This window comes from Monopterus albus, unplaced genomic scaffold (genome assembly GCF_001952655.1).
Source record: "Monopterus albus unplaced genomic scaffold, M_albus_1.0 scaffold18.1, whole genome shotgun sequence".
NCBI classification, from domain to species: domain Eukaryota; kingdom Metazoa; phylum Chordata; class Actinopteri; order Synbranchiformes; family Synbranchidae; genus Monopterus; species Monopterus albus.
Window position 1 is genome coordinate 2610305 of NW_018127898.1, and position 15841 is coordinate 2626145.

At 38.4% G+C, this 15841-nt stretch overlaps 1 protein-coding gene across 1 annotated transcript; it reads right to left on the minus strand.

Annotated features, from left to right (window-relative positions):
* Positions 1-5924: 5924 nt before the first annotated feature.
* On the minus strand, positions 5925-7536 carry LOC109955978 (serine/threonine-protein kinase pim-1-like). Its single transcript, XM_020592670.1, has 2 exons — positions 7421-7536; positions 5925-7315 (listed from the first exon to the last, which is right to left on the minus strand). Exon 2 carries the CDS (start codon positions 7213-7215, stop codon positions 6082-6084), a length of 1134 nt encoding a protein of 377 aa, XP_020448326.1. The 5' UTR covers positions 7216-7315; positions 7421-7536; the 3' UTR covers positions 5925-6081.
* Positions 7537-15841: the final 8305 nt, after the last annotated feature.

The following is a 15841-nucleotide window of genomic DNA, read 5'->3' on the forward strand; positions in this document are numbered from 1 at the left end:
CCTCAACAATATCTGATATGCATCTGTCACCATGTACTGTACACATACCGCCATTACATTTCCTCTCTCGTTCTGTTCTTTTACTGCCACATTTCTTCCACGTGCAGCTTGTTGCGAATGAACCTGGATTAAAGAATGTGAAAATGTATTTGAGTGACTCACTTCATTTTCACTGTACATCCATCAGTGCTTGTTATGTTCGTGTGTGTGGGAACAGTATACATTTCCTATTCATTCTACATTATTTCATTCATTCGACTTACAGGTGTGCATAGACAAAAACAACTACGATGGTTCTTTTATAGGCTTTTAGAGAAAGATCTTATGTAAGTCGTTTAGTGGAGAATCTTGTCCAGTTACAGATATAGAACAGCTTTATGCACATTTGTTTGAGTCCAAATTTTTATTCTGGGGCCTGTCACAGTGACTGGCCTCAGTGGCTCACAGCTCTCAGAGACAGTGGATGCGAGGCTAGCGTCTTCATGAGCTTCATCTGTCCTCTGATCTGTTCTAACCTTTTTAATATCTCTATCTGCATATGTTTGCATGATGTGGCTTGAAATGTGTGAATCTCATGATTAACAATGAACAGTGAGTATAATACTTGTGATGATGTTACAGTTGCCATGAGGTGAGTGCTGGTAAAAGGACATATTTTTGGCAGAAATTCAAATATCCTCTTCAAAAGTTTGTCATGCAGATGAGTAGAGGGCAGCATAAGCTGTAACCCTAACAGGTCAAAGGTCAGTGTGCTGCTTCAAAACATTATATAAGCTTTATTCTGCTCTCTCTGTTGGGTACTGTAGGTGTTGTGTATTTGGACAGTAATGTAGCTAGTGACTCTAAATTGTACAACATAGTAAAAAAGTGATTATTTTTTCAGGACCTTTTTAGTGTGAATTGTTTGTACGTCATGAATTACTGTGACAGTGAAACACCCACAGAAGCACAGGCAGTCACTGCCCACAGGCTTATTAATGTCTCCTGAGAATGAAAACAACTCAACTAATTTGATCCATTGCCACAAGTGCTGATTGCTGGTCATGTCTCCTGCACTCTGATTTAGTTTGTGTACTTTGCCTACTGATGATAAATTTTATAGTTCTAATATACATTACATTATACATTGCTCTTGTTGGTTCAGTGTACTCTATCCCAGAAGGGCTCAAATTAAACATTTATTTCAAAGCAAAACCTAAAGACAAAATCTAACCTAAAGGAAAAATCAGGAAATGGAAACGTGGAGAATAAAATTAAAGTGCAATGAAACAGGTGATAATGAAATACGAAGAGTAAACATAAAGTAGCAGGAACAATATTAGAATTACAGTTAGGTAAACGAAGTCTTACAGACCTTGCCCTCAAAGGTGCTTCATTGCAGGGTGTTTTGATAAACCGCCACAGCTTTTGCATTAAAACTGATCCTTTTTAAAGCACATACATTTCATTCAGAAATTTTACTGTGCATCTGCCTAAAGGAAAGAGTTGATTTGTGCAGCAGGTTTCTCCTTTGATGACTCCCACGGGTAGGGAATGATCAGTTTGTGGTAAGATTTGTTGTACAAATGAATATTGTACGATTACTATTTTGCCTCTTAATAAATGATGTTTTGCGCTACAGCACCTACTGTATGCACAGAAACAATGCATCATGGGTTGTGGAAAAGTGACTTGTGCTTGGAACAGATTTGTATGGAAGACATACAGCCCCAAATCAGAAAAAAATGGGATGTATGTAAAATCTAATTTAACCTTGCTCTTATGTTAGTTTTCTGTTTCTATCTCTTACGTTAACAGGTTGGTTTTGACCCATGTCTAAAATCTGCCATAAAATACCCTCAAAACAATTATTTTTCATCCAATTTGTTTCTTAGGTTTCTTTCTCTGTGAAAAGATTGGTTTGAATACTTTTAGTGTAACCTCCTGGGCCTTTCTTTTGACAGCATACCTCTCGTTTTCCAAAAAAAAAAAAAAAGGTAAAATGAACCTCAAAGAGAATCATATCAATAAATAAAAGGTTGTTATGCTACCTGAGGGGTATTAGAACACATCTAAATAAATTTGTTTTATTAATGAAAATCAGAACAAGTAATAATACGAAATGTAGTGGTGGTGTCTGTAAAAGCAAATTTTGAAAAAAGTGGAGCCCTGTCCTTCACCTGCAAAATTTCTGCGGGCAGCTCAGGCTTTTAAAAAAAAAATTTATTGTGCCCACCTTGGTAAGTTTCCGCCTGAGAAGTTCGTGTCTAAGGTCATAGCTGGTAAAAAAAAATTTCACACACGATATGGTGACCCCCACAAACCAGTAGCAAAGATGTCATTCAGAGCTGGGCTTATTGTAAATCTTCTTCTCATTTTCGCATGCTGCAAACTGGAGATGTATACTCTGCAAGTCACCAACTCTAAACTGAATTGGTCTTATGCAGGCCTTACATGTCTGTCATGGTTTGCTTTATTTGTTCAGGTAAGGAGACAAACAGGCAAAGAGAGAAGCCCCCAACTAAAGCTCACGGGGATGGGAGAGGAGCTGGCTGTCATTGCTGTTGTCTAACAGTGTTATTGAGCTGACAGTGTGTTTATGATTTCAGTTTTGGCACTAATTATTGTTTTATAATCTTTTATTATAGGTCAAAACCAACCCAAACAACACAAAGGTCATAATTTTCACCAGAGCGTTTTATAATTTAGTGAAATAGATTTTCTTTGTTTGTTTTTTTTTATTTTGTTTAAATAGAGGTTCCTGACAAAATCAAAAAGCCTTGATGCAATAAACAAATGTATGTGGTACTTTTATGCATTTTCCACCACTCCTGAAATATTTCGACATATAGGTATGTAGGTAAAAAAAAGACAATAGATTCAGTAAAATGTAACTCAGTGTAACTGTGATTAGTAAAACCTCAAAAAGATCAACTTGATCTTATTTGTGCACTGAACATTAAAAGCATCTCTTCCTTTTTAATATAGGAAGTAAATAATAAATGATTTTTACCTGTTTTTTCAGCACTTCCCCTAAAATCCTTTAGTTACTGATTAAGTCCACTGAAATATGCATATATCTGCCTACTCATTAATGGATTCAAACCAACATGGTGCATATGCTGTAATGCACACAGTCACACCTAGCACCTCAAGCTTATCTATGAAGTCTCGGTTTATGTTTAGAGAAATCAAAGTACAATGATTGTAACTATAACAGCATATAAATGTTTAATCAGCCAGGATTATGTGGGATTTTTGGAGTAAATGAGAAGTTTGTGTTGAGGATGGAAACTTTTCGACATGATGACACTGATTCATACATCTACTTGAAAAGGCCGTGAAACAATAAAGGTAGGAACAGCAGCAGATAGCTGGGCCGTTGCAGCCGGGAAGTAAAGCTCGTCACATTGCAGTCATCACTGTAGCAGCAGTGAACTCTGACACCTGGTGCTCTGTAGCCCTGGCTGTTGGCATGACTGCAGAAGGACTTGTAGGAGCATGACTTCATCACCCCACCTGACAAACAGACAGAAACCAAAGTCAGTTTAGCAGCTGTTTTACACAGACCAACCAAAATAAATTTCTTCCAAACAACAAGACTGCCCTGGCTGATCAGTTAGGTCAGGTTATAAAGCTTTAATCTTGTTTTCCTGTCTTAATTTTTGATTTTGTCAATTTGCCTGTGGGTGTCCAGTGTATGTACACTACTGTACTGTACATACACCGGACACTAGAAATTAATTTGGAGAAAGTAGAACATTGATAATGTGTCATTTCTAGGCACATTTGCTGTTCCCTCAGTTTTTGGTAATTAGTATTTTATTTAAAATCCTCACCTTGTGTGGATTTAAGTTAGGAAACTGAGTTAATTTAATTTTGTGAAGAGGAATTGTCTTGGTGCCATGAGCACATGCTGTCCTTATTAAGGATATTGATTGAGCAGGAGTAACAAAGCTCTTCATTCCCTTGAAAGCCTTAGAACTCCCTGCTGACTGAGATATGTCTCCAGACAGCAGCCTCACCTCCATTAAACACACAAACATACATGCAGAAATTCATGCATGTTTGTAGAAAAAAGAAAGTTAAAAGGCCACTACACTGTCAGTGTTGGACTCACTGTCACGGCCCATCACCACAGCGCAGGCGTCAGAGTAGCTGGGACAGGATTTGGAACCTTGCCGGTTGCAGTCATCATTATTGGAACCTATACAGGTATAACACTGCAGAGCTTCACCTGATAAAAACAGAAAAGAAATGCAACTACAGCACATACTAATACACTGACTAAAGCAGTGTAGTAACTACAGCACACACTAATACACTGACTAAAGCAGTGTAGTCAAAAGGCATATTGAAAGAAAACAGTTAAGTAATCAATAAAGCATAGATTTGTCTTGGTCAAATACAGTCCATGTCTGGAAAGATGGAAGAAGGTGGATCATATGATGCTCCAATATCAGAAACTTAATTTGGAACAAGTGAAAACAACAACAGTAAATCAGTATTTTTTGTAGGAAATTGTGTAGTTTGACTACTTTATTCACTGTTTATTTGCTCCTCTGTGTGTTGGCATGAAATATAAATGCCCCCTGATGTTTGTAGGTGACCCCAATCTGTCCACACGGCACAGCCACTCACACACATCCTTTTAGGTATTAGCCTTCAGGCCTATTAGGAGATTAGTTGCTGGGATTGCATGCTAGTTACAGAGGAGGATGACAGAATGAAGGGAGGTAAAACTCTGGAGAATAACCAGAAAATATAACAGCAATTAGCAAAAATCTAACATGAAATAAAGTGTTATTATAAGGATTTACTTTAATATAGTCCTAATGGAGTCAATAAACATGCTTGGCATCTGAGAAATAAAGATAACTGTAATGTTGTTATGTTTAATATTTTCCTGTTCTGAAAGCAGCACCACTTTTTGCAGTGTTTGACCCTAAAGGTAACTGCCTCCGAGGAAAAAGTCTGACACACAGAAAAGCAATAAATGCTAACTATTCTTGGAAATCCAAGAGTGGCAAGAAAGAAGAGGACACTAACCAGGTTCAAATGACAGGTGGACAAGGCATTGAGAAGGAGGAAAGACTAAAGAGAGAATGAAAGAAGGAGCGATACAGAAAAAGAAAAGCCTGTCCTTACTGTTGGTTGCTAGCAGGACTAGAGAAAGCAGCAGAAGCGGACAGTACTGGACATCTCTCATGGTGCCGGTGGTCCTCTGTCGTCTTGATCACACAATGAAAGCAGGTTGTTTGCTCCCAAAGCTCTCTGAGCTTAATCTGAGCTAATATCCCTTCCTGAACTGACCAGGAGATTACCAGCCCCTCCACTGAGGCCTGCAGCTCTGTCAGAAGTGTCAGTAGTTGCCTTTTCAGCCTACATGGACAAAACTAGGCTAGGATTCATTCTGTCACCTTACCATTGTGCTCTAGCCACACCTATCTGGAGGGTGGCCCTTACATCACCCTGCTGCATCAGGATTGATCACTGTGAGACCAAAATGTTTAACTTTAACTGGCACTATGGCCCTGAGGAGAACTCTACCTGTGTGGGATTACCCTACTGCATATCAACATTAGGGATGTAAAGTACTTGATATAAAAGTTGCAGCTACTTCTGTTGGACACTTGAAAATATTATCTGTGTCTGGAGTTACCAATGAGAAATTTGACATTACATTTCCAAAAACAGCAGTAAATCATTTCAGTTTGGCTGCCATCTGTGAAATGATACTGCTGTTGTAGGTATGTTTTACCAGCTGCTGCCAGCATTTAATATGGCACCATTCGAAAACTTTAAAAATGTCTATTGAGAATTGCATTCATTTTGAGAGCTACTTCCTAAGATTTTGTCAGGGACAACTTGTCATGTTCTAAATATTTCCAGAATACTGTTATTTTAAACTATGTTTGGTATGAAAACATTAATGTAAAACCCTATTACACATGTGTATTAAATGTTTTATTTACATTCTATTTACAATGAATGTTATAGTCTTGTGAAGTACTTCACATGGGAACAAGGTTAGGAAGAAGGGTAGAGGTAGTGGGTATGGGAAGAGTGGTTTGCGTAGGTGTCCAGGAGGTGAAGGGCTGCTTATGCGAGCCAGGGGTGAAGCTGGAGCTGCTCCAAAGAAGCCCGCTGCTGTGGGTCTACAGTCAGACACAGGCGCAACATTTGCTGGCAGTTTTGAGACAACTCCTTGCTGATGCCAAGTTGACCACTCAGGAACCTTGTTGTTTCAAATCGTGTGTTCCTGTGCAGCATGTCATACAGGACCACTCCCAGCTGCCACACTGTGGTGGAATCGGCCCTGTAGACGTAGCACTGGTACCATTCTGGTGGGATGTGGGCATCAGTACCAAAGAAGATCTTATAGGATGAGGTCTTCTTTGTGAAGCAGCTGAGACCAAAATCAATTAGCCTCAACTGTGGGACATTACTTCCAGTTTCAATCAAGATGTTTTCCAACTTGATGTCCCTGTGGAAAACCTTTTTTGCTTGAAGCTCCATGGCGGCTTCTATAAGTTGCTTTAAAAACAGTTTGGCCTCCTCCTCCTGCAGGGACCCTCCTTTGACCTCAATATATTTGCAGAGGTCATTAGATGGCAATGGACGTTCCAGGATCAGGATCAGCTCCTGCTCCAGATCGTAGTGATCGAGTAAAGAAATGGCTGCAGATTTCTTTACTGATCCTGCTGCTCCACCTGCCATCTTTTTCATGACTGCCACCTCAAGAGAGATTGTCTTTCTGTTCTGAGTGAGGCCTTTACAGATGATATTGTCCCTGGGAATGTGTTTTATTGCCACAGGGAAATGATCTGCTCTCCTGTAACCAGCATAGACAGATCCATGGCCCCCTTCACCCAATGGGCTCAGCTGCTGGTACTTTGCCTCAAACTCCAGCTTTCTGGTTTCTGAGGTGGACATGTTGTTGTTGTCCCTCATCTGAGGTAGTGCAGCATCCAGTGATGATGAGGTGGTGTCCTCTTCTCTCTGGTTCAGTTTGGAGACCTTCTGTCTCTCTTTTGGTTTGTCTTCATTTTCAGTGGCTTTCCTCTTTAGCCTGACAAAGTCCTCTGCAGTCTCAGAAGTTCTCTGCCTCTTTTTTATGTCTTCTTCATTTGCAGAGACTTTTCTTTTTCTGCCTCTCATGTGTTCAAAGGCAGATTTGAAGACACACGTCCTCTTCTGTGGCCTAAAACCATCAGTATTGACCTTCCTTTCCATACTCCTGGTCTGGACAGAGACACTACAGGGCTCTGTGCTGCTGTTTTTGTCAAGAGTTTGAAACTCCTGCTATAAATCGCCTTCTATGATGTTTAACAGGCTGTAATACAGATTATTTGTCAGTAAAATACAAATTCACATGTGAAACTTGTCAGTAAAATGCAAATTCACACATGAAACTTGTCAGTAAAATACAAATCCACACCTGCAACTTGTCTTGACTGTTGGAGTTCTGCTGTTGGGTGCTGTGTAGAGATCACACCATGCATTCCGTGAAGAGTCCCTTTGTGATGTCACTCTAGAACCAAAGGAGTTTTCATTTGAAAAAATATTTGAAAAAGTTTTTTTTTAAATTATGCTGTGTGTGGATGTGTGTTTGTATAAAACCTGTTAAAACACTCACATTGTGGGGACTCAGCCAGTCACTGAATTTTAGGGTGGCAACATGGTTTTAGGTTAGGTGTTAGGTTAAGTGTTGGGATCAGGGTTAGGGTTAGGCAAGTAGTGGTTATGGTTAAGATTTGGACAAATCTACAGAAAGTGAATGTAAGTCAATGTAAAGTCCTCACAAGGAGTAACAAAACAGCTAGTTGTGTGTGTGTGTAAGTTAAGGGGCTTTTTCCCGACTTTTATTTGTAAGAAACCATAAACATAAACGTTATCATTTAATGTATTGTACCAGAGTTATCTTAAAGCTAATTTTCATTTGCAGTCCCTTGGCAGGTCATAATCAAAAACATAATCATAACAAAACATTACCAAACAAAACGAATTCAATACAAAACAACTTAAACAAAAACTGAACAACTCATAATATATCTACATATTCAAAAGCAAAACAATTACAGACAAAACACACCACTGCCCTGGTTTACATGTTTCCTTATTACAAAACACCTGCCCCCTCACAGTCGACTAGTCCAATTATCAGTCGCAAGTCCCATCAGTCGATCGGGACTCTTCTAGTCAAAAATGTATGTGCAAGCAGTTTGTTATGACCCATAATTATACAGCCTTAGTAATTACAGTAGAGTTTCTCATTAATACATTAATATCTTATTTACTTTTTTACTATACACACACACACATATATATATACTGTATAGGCTGTGATTAGGTTTGGCTGCTGCATTATTTAAGTGAGATAATGTCAGAAAACAAAAACCTAGAATTAAAGTGCTAATAATAATAGAATAAGAGTGGTGGTTTTTCACTGGTGAAATTCTTCAACTGTTGATCTCAGGAAATTGTTTTGTGGCTTAAGAGGTTTGTCCTGAATCTTACTTTAATAGTTAGCTATATGAGGCCTCTCTCCTCTTCTCCAAGGAATGCTGGGTAATTGAGGCTTGTGGTTTGGTTGTTGAAGCATTACACTGGAGGACACCAGAGAGCAGAGAGGAAAAGAAAGTCTGGTGGTCAACCTCATTTAGGAGACAGCAGACAGAGTAAAAATGATGCGGTCAAACCAGTAACAAGGGACTCATTCAAACTCTTGGGAGGGAAATTACATAAATCATAAGGAAGAGAGCAGTCAAAGACACAAGTGGTGTTTAAATGTGGAAAAGTAGAATACAGTGAAGTGCAACATGGCCAAGGGAGAAACTTGATACTGACAAAGACTGCACTGACTCAACTTCATTGTTCTGGTCATGGGAGGGTTTATATATTTGACTATTAATCAGAAGATCCCTAAATTTATGACATGATTTGAGCTATGTGGCATTAACATTAGCATGTTAGCATTGTCAGGTGGAATCATCTCAGTTCAGTGTGCTAGCATGCTAACATTCGCTAATTAGCACTAAACACAAAGGCTTCATGAACTAAAATATTGAACAAAATTTTTTTTGATCTGTTACTGATACAAGAAATGAAGGAATGTCCAACTTAATAGCAGCTTCTGCAGAGGAGGACATAAATATCTATACAGATTTAAACAATCTTCCAACAGTTGTAGAGACATTTCACTTGAAACAAAAAATGTCCAACTCAGGGTGGCACTAGGGCAAAGGTCATCACCAAAATCATTACGACTCAGCTAGTGGGGCATCATGAATGTCTGTACAAATGTTCAAGGCAATTTAGCCAACAGGGTGAACTCAGATGAGGGTTACCACAGAGCCCTGTCATTAGCATGACTAAAACTCCAGTGCACGGTTGGTCTTGCTGCGTTTGGTGAGCTCTGCTACCTGCAGGCCCATAGACCTTTGTCACTCTTCTCCAAGATGACCTCTAGCATCAAGTTATACTTCAATAACTATGAAGGTAAGTGATAAGCTACTGTAGTTCAAATGACAGAAAAGCTCTATATGAGTTTATCTTTAATAGAAATGTACATCTCACATCAAATATCTTTTCACCATCCAGAGTTATCTTCAGCTGTGTTAAAGTTTGAAAGAAGTGTGTGTGCAATGAAAGATGAAGCTCACACACAGCGCTCCTATCTGCCACCAGGAATCTGTTGTGCTAATATCTGTCAGTGCTCTCAGGATGTGTTCATTATGTCCAAAAAATTGGGTATGTATGTGTTTTTAATACTTGTGTTTTGGTGGGAAATCTAATTGCTACAGGTTTAGCTTGTACACCTCAGAGTTTAGGAGCAAGGAGCAAAAAGTTCTTTACAGTGGATACATGATTTACATGACCATTTACTTTAGTTATAAAGCATCTCCACCAAAATCGTCCATAGCCCATGGCTCAAACTTAATGCAAAAGTCAACAAAACCGGAGTAGAAGCAGACAAATAGATAAAGACAAATGAAAACATGACCTCCTCGGTAGAACTGCCCACAAATTCAGTGTCTCAACTTTTTTTTGTTGTTTTTTGTTAAAAGAAGCAGACAATATCTTACAGCCTATGTTTTGAACAGTCCAAACAACACATACCATGGCATGCAACCTGGGATCTTGCCTGACATATAACTGTATGAATTGACTTAGAGTGGCTTTATGGACAAAACACCAAATAAACACACACACGCTCATATTCCCCTCTTTAATCAGTGAGATTGTGTCCTAGTACCTAGTTGTGCATTTGTTTTGGGTGCAGCGTCAAACATCACAGAGCATCTTGGCCAAATATTTTCTTTGGAACAAAATGCAGAGAAACAGACAAAAATAATTAATGTAAAAAGATTTTCCAGTTCCATTTCTCCTCTGTCTTGTGGCCTCACATTGTTGTATGAGTAAAACCAGGTTGTTTGAGTTTGAGCAAGCCAAGTTCTCTGAGGTGCTGGATCAGAAGGCAACACATCATCCTCTTCTCAGTGCCCTGGAGATGAGTGACATGCACTTTGTGAACAGTTCACTCACTGTGAATGACTCATTTCAGCAGAAGCTAATGGTAGAAAGTTTTTTTTTTTTACTAAATCTCAAAAGCTGGTTCTTAAACCTAAATTTCACTCTGTTCAAATCCAAAAAGACGTTCAGAGATCTTACAACATGGAGTAAATACAAAGGCTGCTTGGAGCATCAGCACAGAGTACTGCAATGTATGAAAAGTTGCAGACCCTCAGAGTCATGCATGACTGTGCAAACTACAGTTGGTAATAATCAGCAGAATGGAGAGGAGGATTTAAAAAAAAATGGGATGGAGAGGATCTGGCAACATGCAGAGAGCCACTGCTGGGAGAATTCAGCCTGTAATTAGGGTCAAACATTTCCAGAAACTTGATATCCATTTTACTTGCATTCGTAATACATCTAACACTGGCCTGTGTGTAGAGTTTACCCTGACTCTGCTTCTCAGTCTCAGATGTATAAGGATGAAAAAGAAACACAAGAAAACCTAAAAAGAGCAGGAACATTTTCAGTGTTTTTTCACACTTCTGCACATCTAGAATGCGATTTGGGACTGATTTCAAAGGACATCAGGAATGACACATAGTGAAATTCTAGATCGTTAAGGTTCCATGTTGCTGGGTTTGCTGGCAGAGAAATGTACGTTATGCATGTGTCCATGTGAAAAAAACTTGTGTAACCCAGTTTTACTTCTTCATTCATTCTGACCAGGTCACTAGTCCAACACTGCAGCTGCTTCCAGGAACATTTCTGTGTTTTCTGTTCTTGTTTACTTACTAAAACCTTCAAATTACCCTTTCTTTATGCCTTAGCCCCTAAACCCTTTATTTAAACTGAAGAAATAAAAACAGTTCTTTCAGTTTTGCCACTAAACAAATGCTCTGCCAGAATTCATTCTCTCTGTTCTCAACAAAACCAACTTGATTTAGTAAAATCCCATCTAAATGCAAACACATACACATGCACTATGCATTTTGCAGACTGCAGGGCTGTGCTTTTGGAAAACTCTTGTCAGTTCACATAATAAGCTCAGCCTTGTTATACAAGATGGATTTGTACCAAGGTGCAAGGAGTGCTGCTTAGTGACAGAGGTGCATATTAAATATGCTGCAACATGCCCAGTGACTCATACAAAATAGAACTTCAGAAGGATCCATTAAAAAGTTACTACTATTTTGGTTTTCGATATTAACTGAGACTTTAATCCAGTATTGAATCTTCTCTTTATTCATTTAGTTCTGATGGTTAAGTATTAGGGTAGGGGGCTGAGGAATGCATTATTTCAGTGAGTGTCCTCACAAAGATAGAAGTACAAGTGTGTTTGTGCACGTGCATGTTCTGGTTTCCTCCCACTACTCAAACATGAGTGGATTTTCATGCAAGTTGAGCCAGTAGCAGGCGGTGGACAAGGGGCTATAGACTGGCAACCCAACCAGGATGTATCTCCCTCTTCTCAGTATATGCTGGGGTATCCTCTTATACCTGAACTGAAAAAGGAATGCATTGTAAGGAATACACTCAGAGGTGGTTTTCATTGTTTTTGGTTAATTTTAAGGTGTTTTTAAATTTACAATCCATTACTTTTGCCAAAAGCTATCTTATAATCCAATTAAAATATTAATTTCACAGTATTAACAGTCTATAGAGAGCTGCTGATTTTCTAAAAAGTGTTTTCTTTTTGTGTAACATTTTCCCTCTACCTGCTTCACAACAAAGTAATTAGCTTTTGCTTGTTTAAAAATGATCTATGTCACTTAGGTTAGTCAGGTCTAGCTTAAGTTAAGTAGTATTTGTGTAGAGTATTTGAGAGTGGGGCTGCACAAACACATTGGCTTGATTGCATTAAGATATTCTGCAAGCCTTTTAATCTCAATAAGTGTTCCAGCAGTACTGAAGGGTTCCAAAACAATTCATCATGACCTTTCATCACCACACTGCAGGGTCCATCAGGCTCCACTGTCACACAGACATCCTCTCTCTCTTCATCTGATGCACAGACTGCTCCATTTCTAAACCTCATCATCATTTGGTTATGGTTCAGCTAATACTTCAGAACTCATTCTGATCTGAGGCACTGACCAACGCACGCATGTGGCGTCTCAGTGTTTATCAAAAATAGCAACATCTGACTCCAGTAAGCCACACAACAATCAACCCACAGTTTGATGCTCCTCTTTCTAAACTCCAGAATGAGAGTGAAAAGCCTCAATTTTTGAACAATCACCAAAAAAAAAAAAAAAAAAAAAGAAGAAATCCCATAAACATTCAGGATGGAAAGTATAGCGTGAACCTAACATCCTCACATCTAACCGAGGACTAGGCAGCTCTAACAACAAACACATGAAGCCAAATCCCTGCTGCTTGTTTTGTGAACTTCATCAGCAACCCAGATGAAGAAAGGAAGACTGTTGAATGAAGGATGGACAGAGAAGAAAGGAAAAGGAGGAGTAAGGGAAAGAAGTAGGCTGTTAGGAAGGTAAAGACAGTGGTTTCTAGTCAAATGGGTGAAGAAAGATGGAAGAAAGAGAACAATGTCACAACTACTAGAACTTGTTTTTACTCCTGTGGTGCTAATAAAAGTCCTGCATTCAAAAATTACTTAGGTAAAAGTACAAAAGTATTGCCATAACAATACTCTACACTTAAAATACCAAAAGTAAAAATATTCATTACACCAGACATTAATAAAGTCAGATGATTATGTTGTTTTCTGTATAGTGAATCTGGTTCTGAAAACTAACTAGTAACTAAATTTATCAATTAAATGTAGTGAAGTAAAAAGTATGAAGTAGAAAATGAAAATATGCAAGTAAAGTACAAATACCTAAAAACTGTACTTAAGTACCATACTTGTCTAAATGTACTTTCCATCACTGCTTCCAGCAGATATGAAATTTTTGTATTATGGTCTCAGGAACTGTGAACATGACAAGCTCTTTCCCAGAGTGAAAAAGAACAACAGAACCCTCAAGGTCAAAGAAATCTTAGCTAGTGTTGTGGTCATTATTGCAACTTTAAAGAAAAATACTGAGCTCACTCTTTTTAGCTTGCCAAAATACTGAAGTTCCCTCTCTGGGGTCTTGAGAGTGAGTTTACATGGGGTAGGACTGGGGCTAAAACCATGGTATGGTGATTTTATTCAGACTGGAACAGCAGAGCTCTCTGAGGCAAACACGCATCCGTCATCCTTATTGAAACAGACATGGCAGACAACAGTGAAAAGTTACCTCTTCCTCGCCAAAGTACAGAGATAATAGGGAAAAATGTTCCACAGGGATAAAACACATCATAAAACACACTTTTTTTCAACAAAAAAGTTACTTAACCATGTTAAGTTTATTAACATTATTATTATTTATTGTATTAAAGTTTATCAACCCTAATCCTCTTCCATAGACAGGGCACTGTAAACTGGTAACAGAGTTTTGCGAGCACTAACACACCACACACCAACCCCAATGGGAAAATTAATGCATTATATATTATAAACAAGAATAATATAAAAATAGTAAATAAATTAAGAGTAAAACACAGGAATGTCAAAAAAATGTAACTGTGATCACCTGAAATAATGGTAGGTGAAATAATTTACTTTGTTACATTAGCATCCTAGCCTTTAGCTCAAAGCACAAGTGATTAATTCAAAATGCAACAATTGTTCTTAGTTTCTTAAAGGGAAACACTGGTTCTCAAAGTGCAGACATACACAACGAGGCCAGTGGCTGATTAGAAAGCTCAGAACTAGAAACCTTTCATGGATTTCTTCTCACAGAGCAATGAATGACAGAGTGAAAGACTAAGTGTAGCTGCTTGAGAAAATATGAGAAAAAAGACACACTGAATTAATCAATCTGATGCTATGGGTTTATCAGTACAAAAAAGTTACATTGGAGCAGCCAGAGAAAATAACAGCATTTGAAAACATAAAACAAGACAAGACAAATAAACCATGTTCACACATAGCCAGGTCCCCTGGAAGGGACCACCACTGTTCAGACGTTGCCTGACATCTGTTTTGCAGATTGGCTGTGCGCAGTGGTTTATACTGGGAAAGCAGTGTGTGTATATCGTTTTTGGATGAAGTTCATGTGATTTTGAGAGTTAGCTGCAGGCAAGGTTGTCTGATGCAAAGATTTTGATGTGGAGAAGAAAGCGCTAACAAGTACAAGAGAGGAGGTGTGTGGAGCTGCAACACTTGCTGTTTTTGCTCCGGAGGTCAAGCAGTAAGCAAAAGAGGCCAGTAAATATCCCCTTCCTAGCATGCTTTACTGCAAAACAGTCCTTGCAAAAGAAGAGAAAACATGTTTGAAATTTGTCAGTTTTTTTAATGTTTCTCTTTTCCTGCCATGCAAACCCTGCCTCTCAGCCCCATATGGAAGAAATTTGCTTCAGTTCTCCTGAACACTGTGTTGACAGTTTTTTTCTGCCAAGATGATTTTATGTCTGAAATGGTCCAGTAGCCTTACTGAAAGCAAACTGGACATAAAATGGACAGAGGAACAGGTCAAAATAGATCCATTTTATTTTTAGGATTTATGATGCTTCTGAGATTGACACTAGTTCTTTGAAAATGTTTTTTCTATTAGCAATGAATCATGCTAATCATTTTGTGCATGCCAGAAAGCATGCATCATTCCTGACTTGAGTACATGGAAAGCAGGAAACATGACAAGTGAGGTTGAAACTTGAAATCATTACCCTCCTGCATCACAGCTCTCTCAGTAATCACTTTGTTCTGCTGTTTGGCTATATTCATTGTGTGGATGCTATGCAGCCACACTCTTGTTCATTTTAATATGTCATTGTTGCAGATGAAAAGAAATTTAGAACATATAATAAGGTTAGACTGTTGGACGCGTCTGTATCACGAAACGGTTACATGAAACTCTTTCTGTTGCTTTTCACACAAGTCTGGAAAACAAAGGGATGTAAACACATCCAGATTACAGAACCTACAGTTCTGCGGTTTGCAAATGCAGCCTGAAAGTTTTACTCTTTGTTCCATTGTATTGACTGTGCTGCTGCATAGGAAGTAACTTTTTTTTTACACAATGCTGACGTTTTTTTGTTTCTATTACAGCATATGCTGAAGGCATGACATATCATTATGATGACTACACATCAAGAACGTCTCTGATACTCTTTAGGGGGCTATAACGTATGGATGTATTATTTTTTTTTATAATGAAATGTTTCATTTCTTTTAATTTGACCAAAAAGAAAGCATATGCATGTTATACCAATGAATTTAACTGTGACAACTAAAACATCCACATAGGGTGTATTATAAAAGGTCTTTTATTTATTTAAAAAACATCATGGGTTA

Excerpts from the sequence above, each read along its gene's own strand:
- LOC109955978 (XM_020592670.1), bottom strand. The coding sequence starts at position 7,215 with ATGGAAAGGAAGGTCAATACTGATGGTTTTAGGCCACAGAAGAGGACG.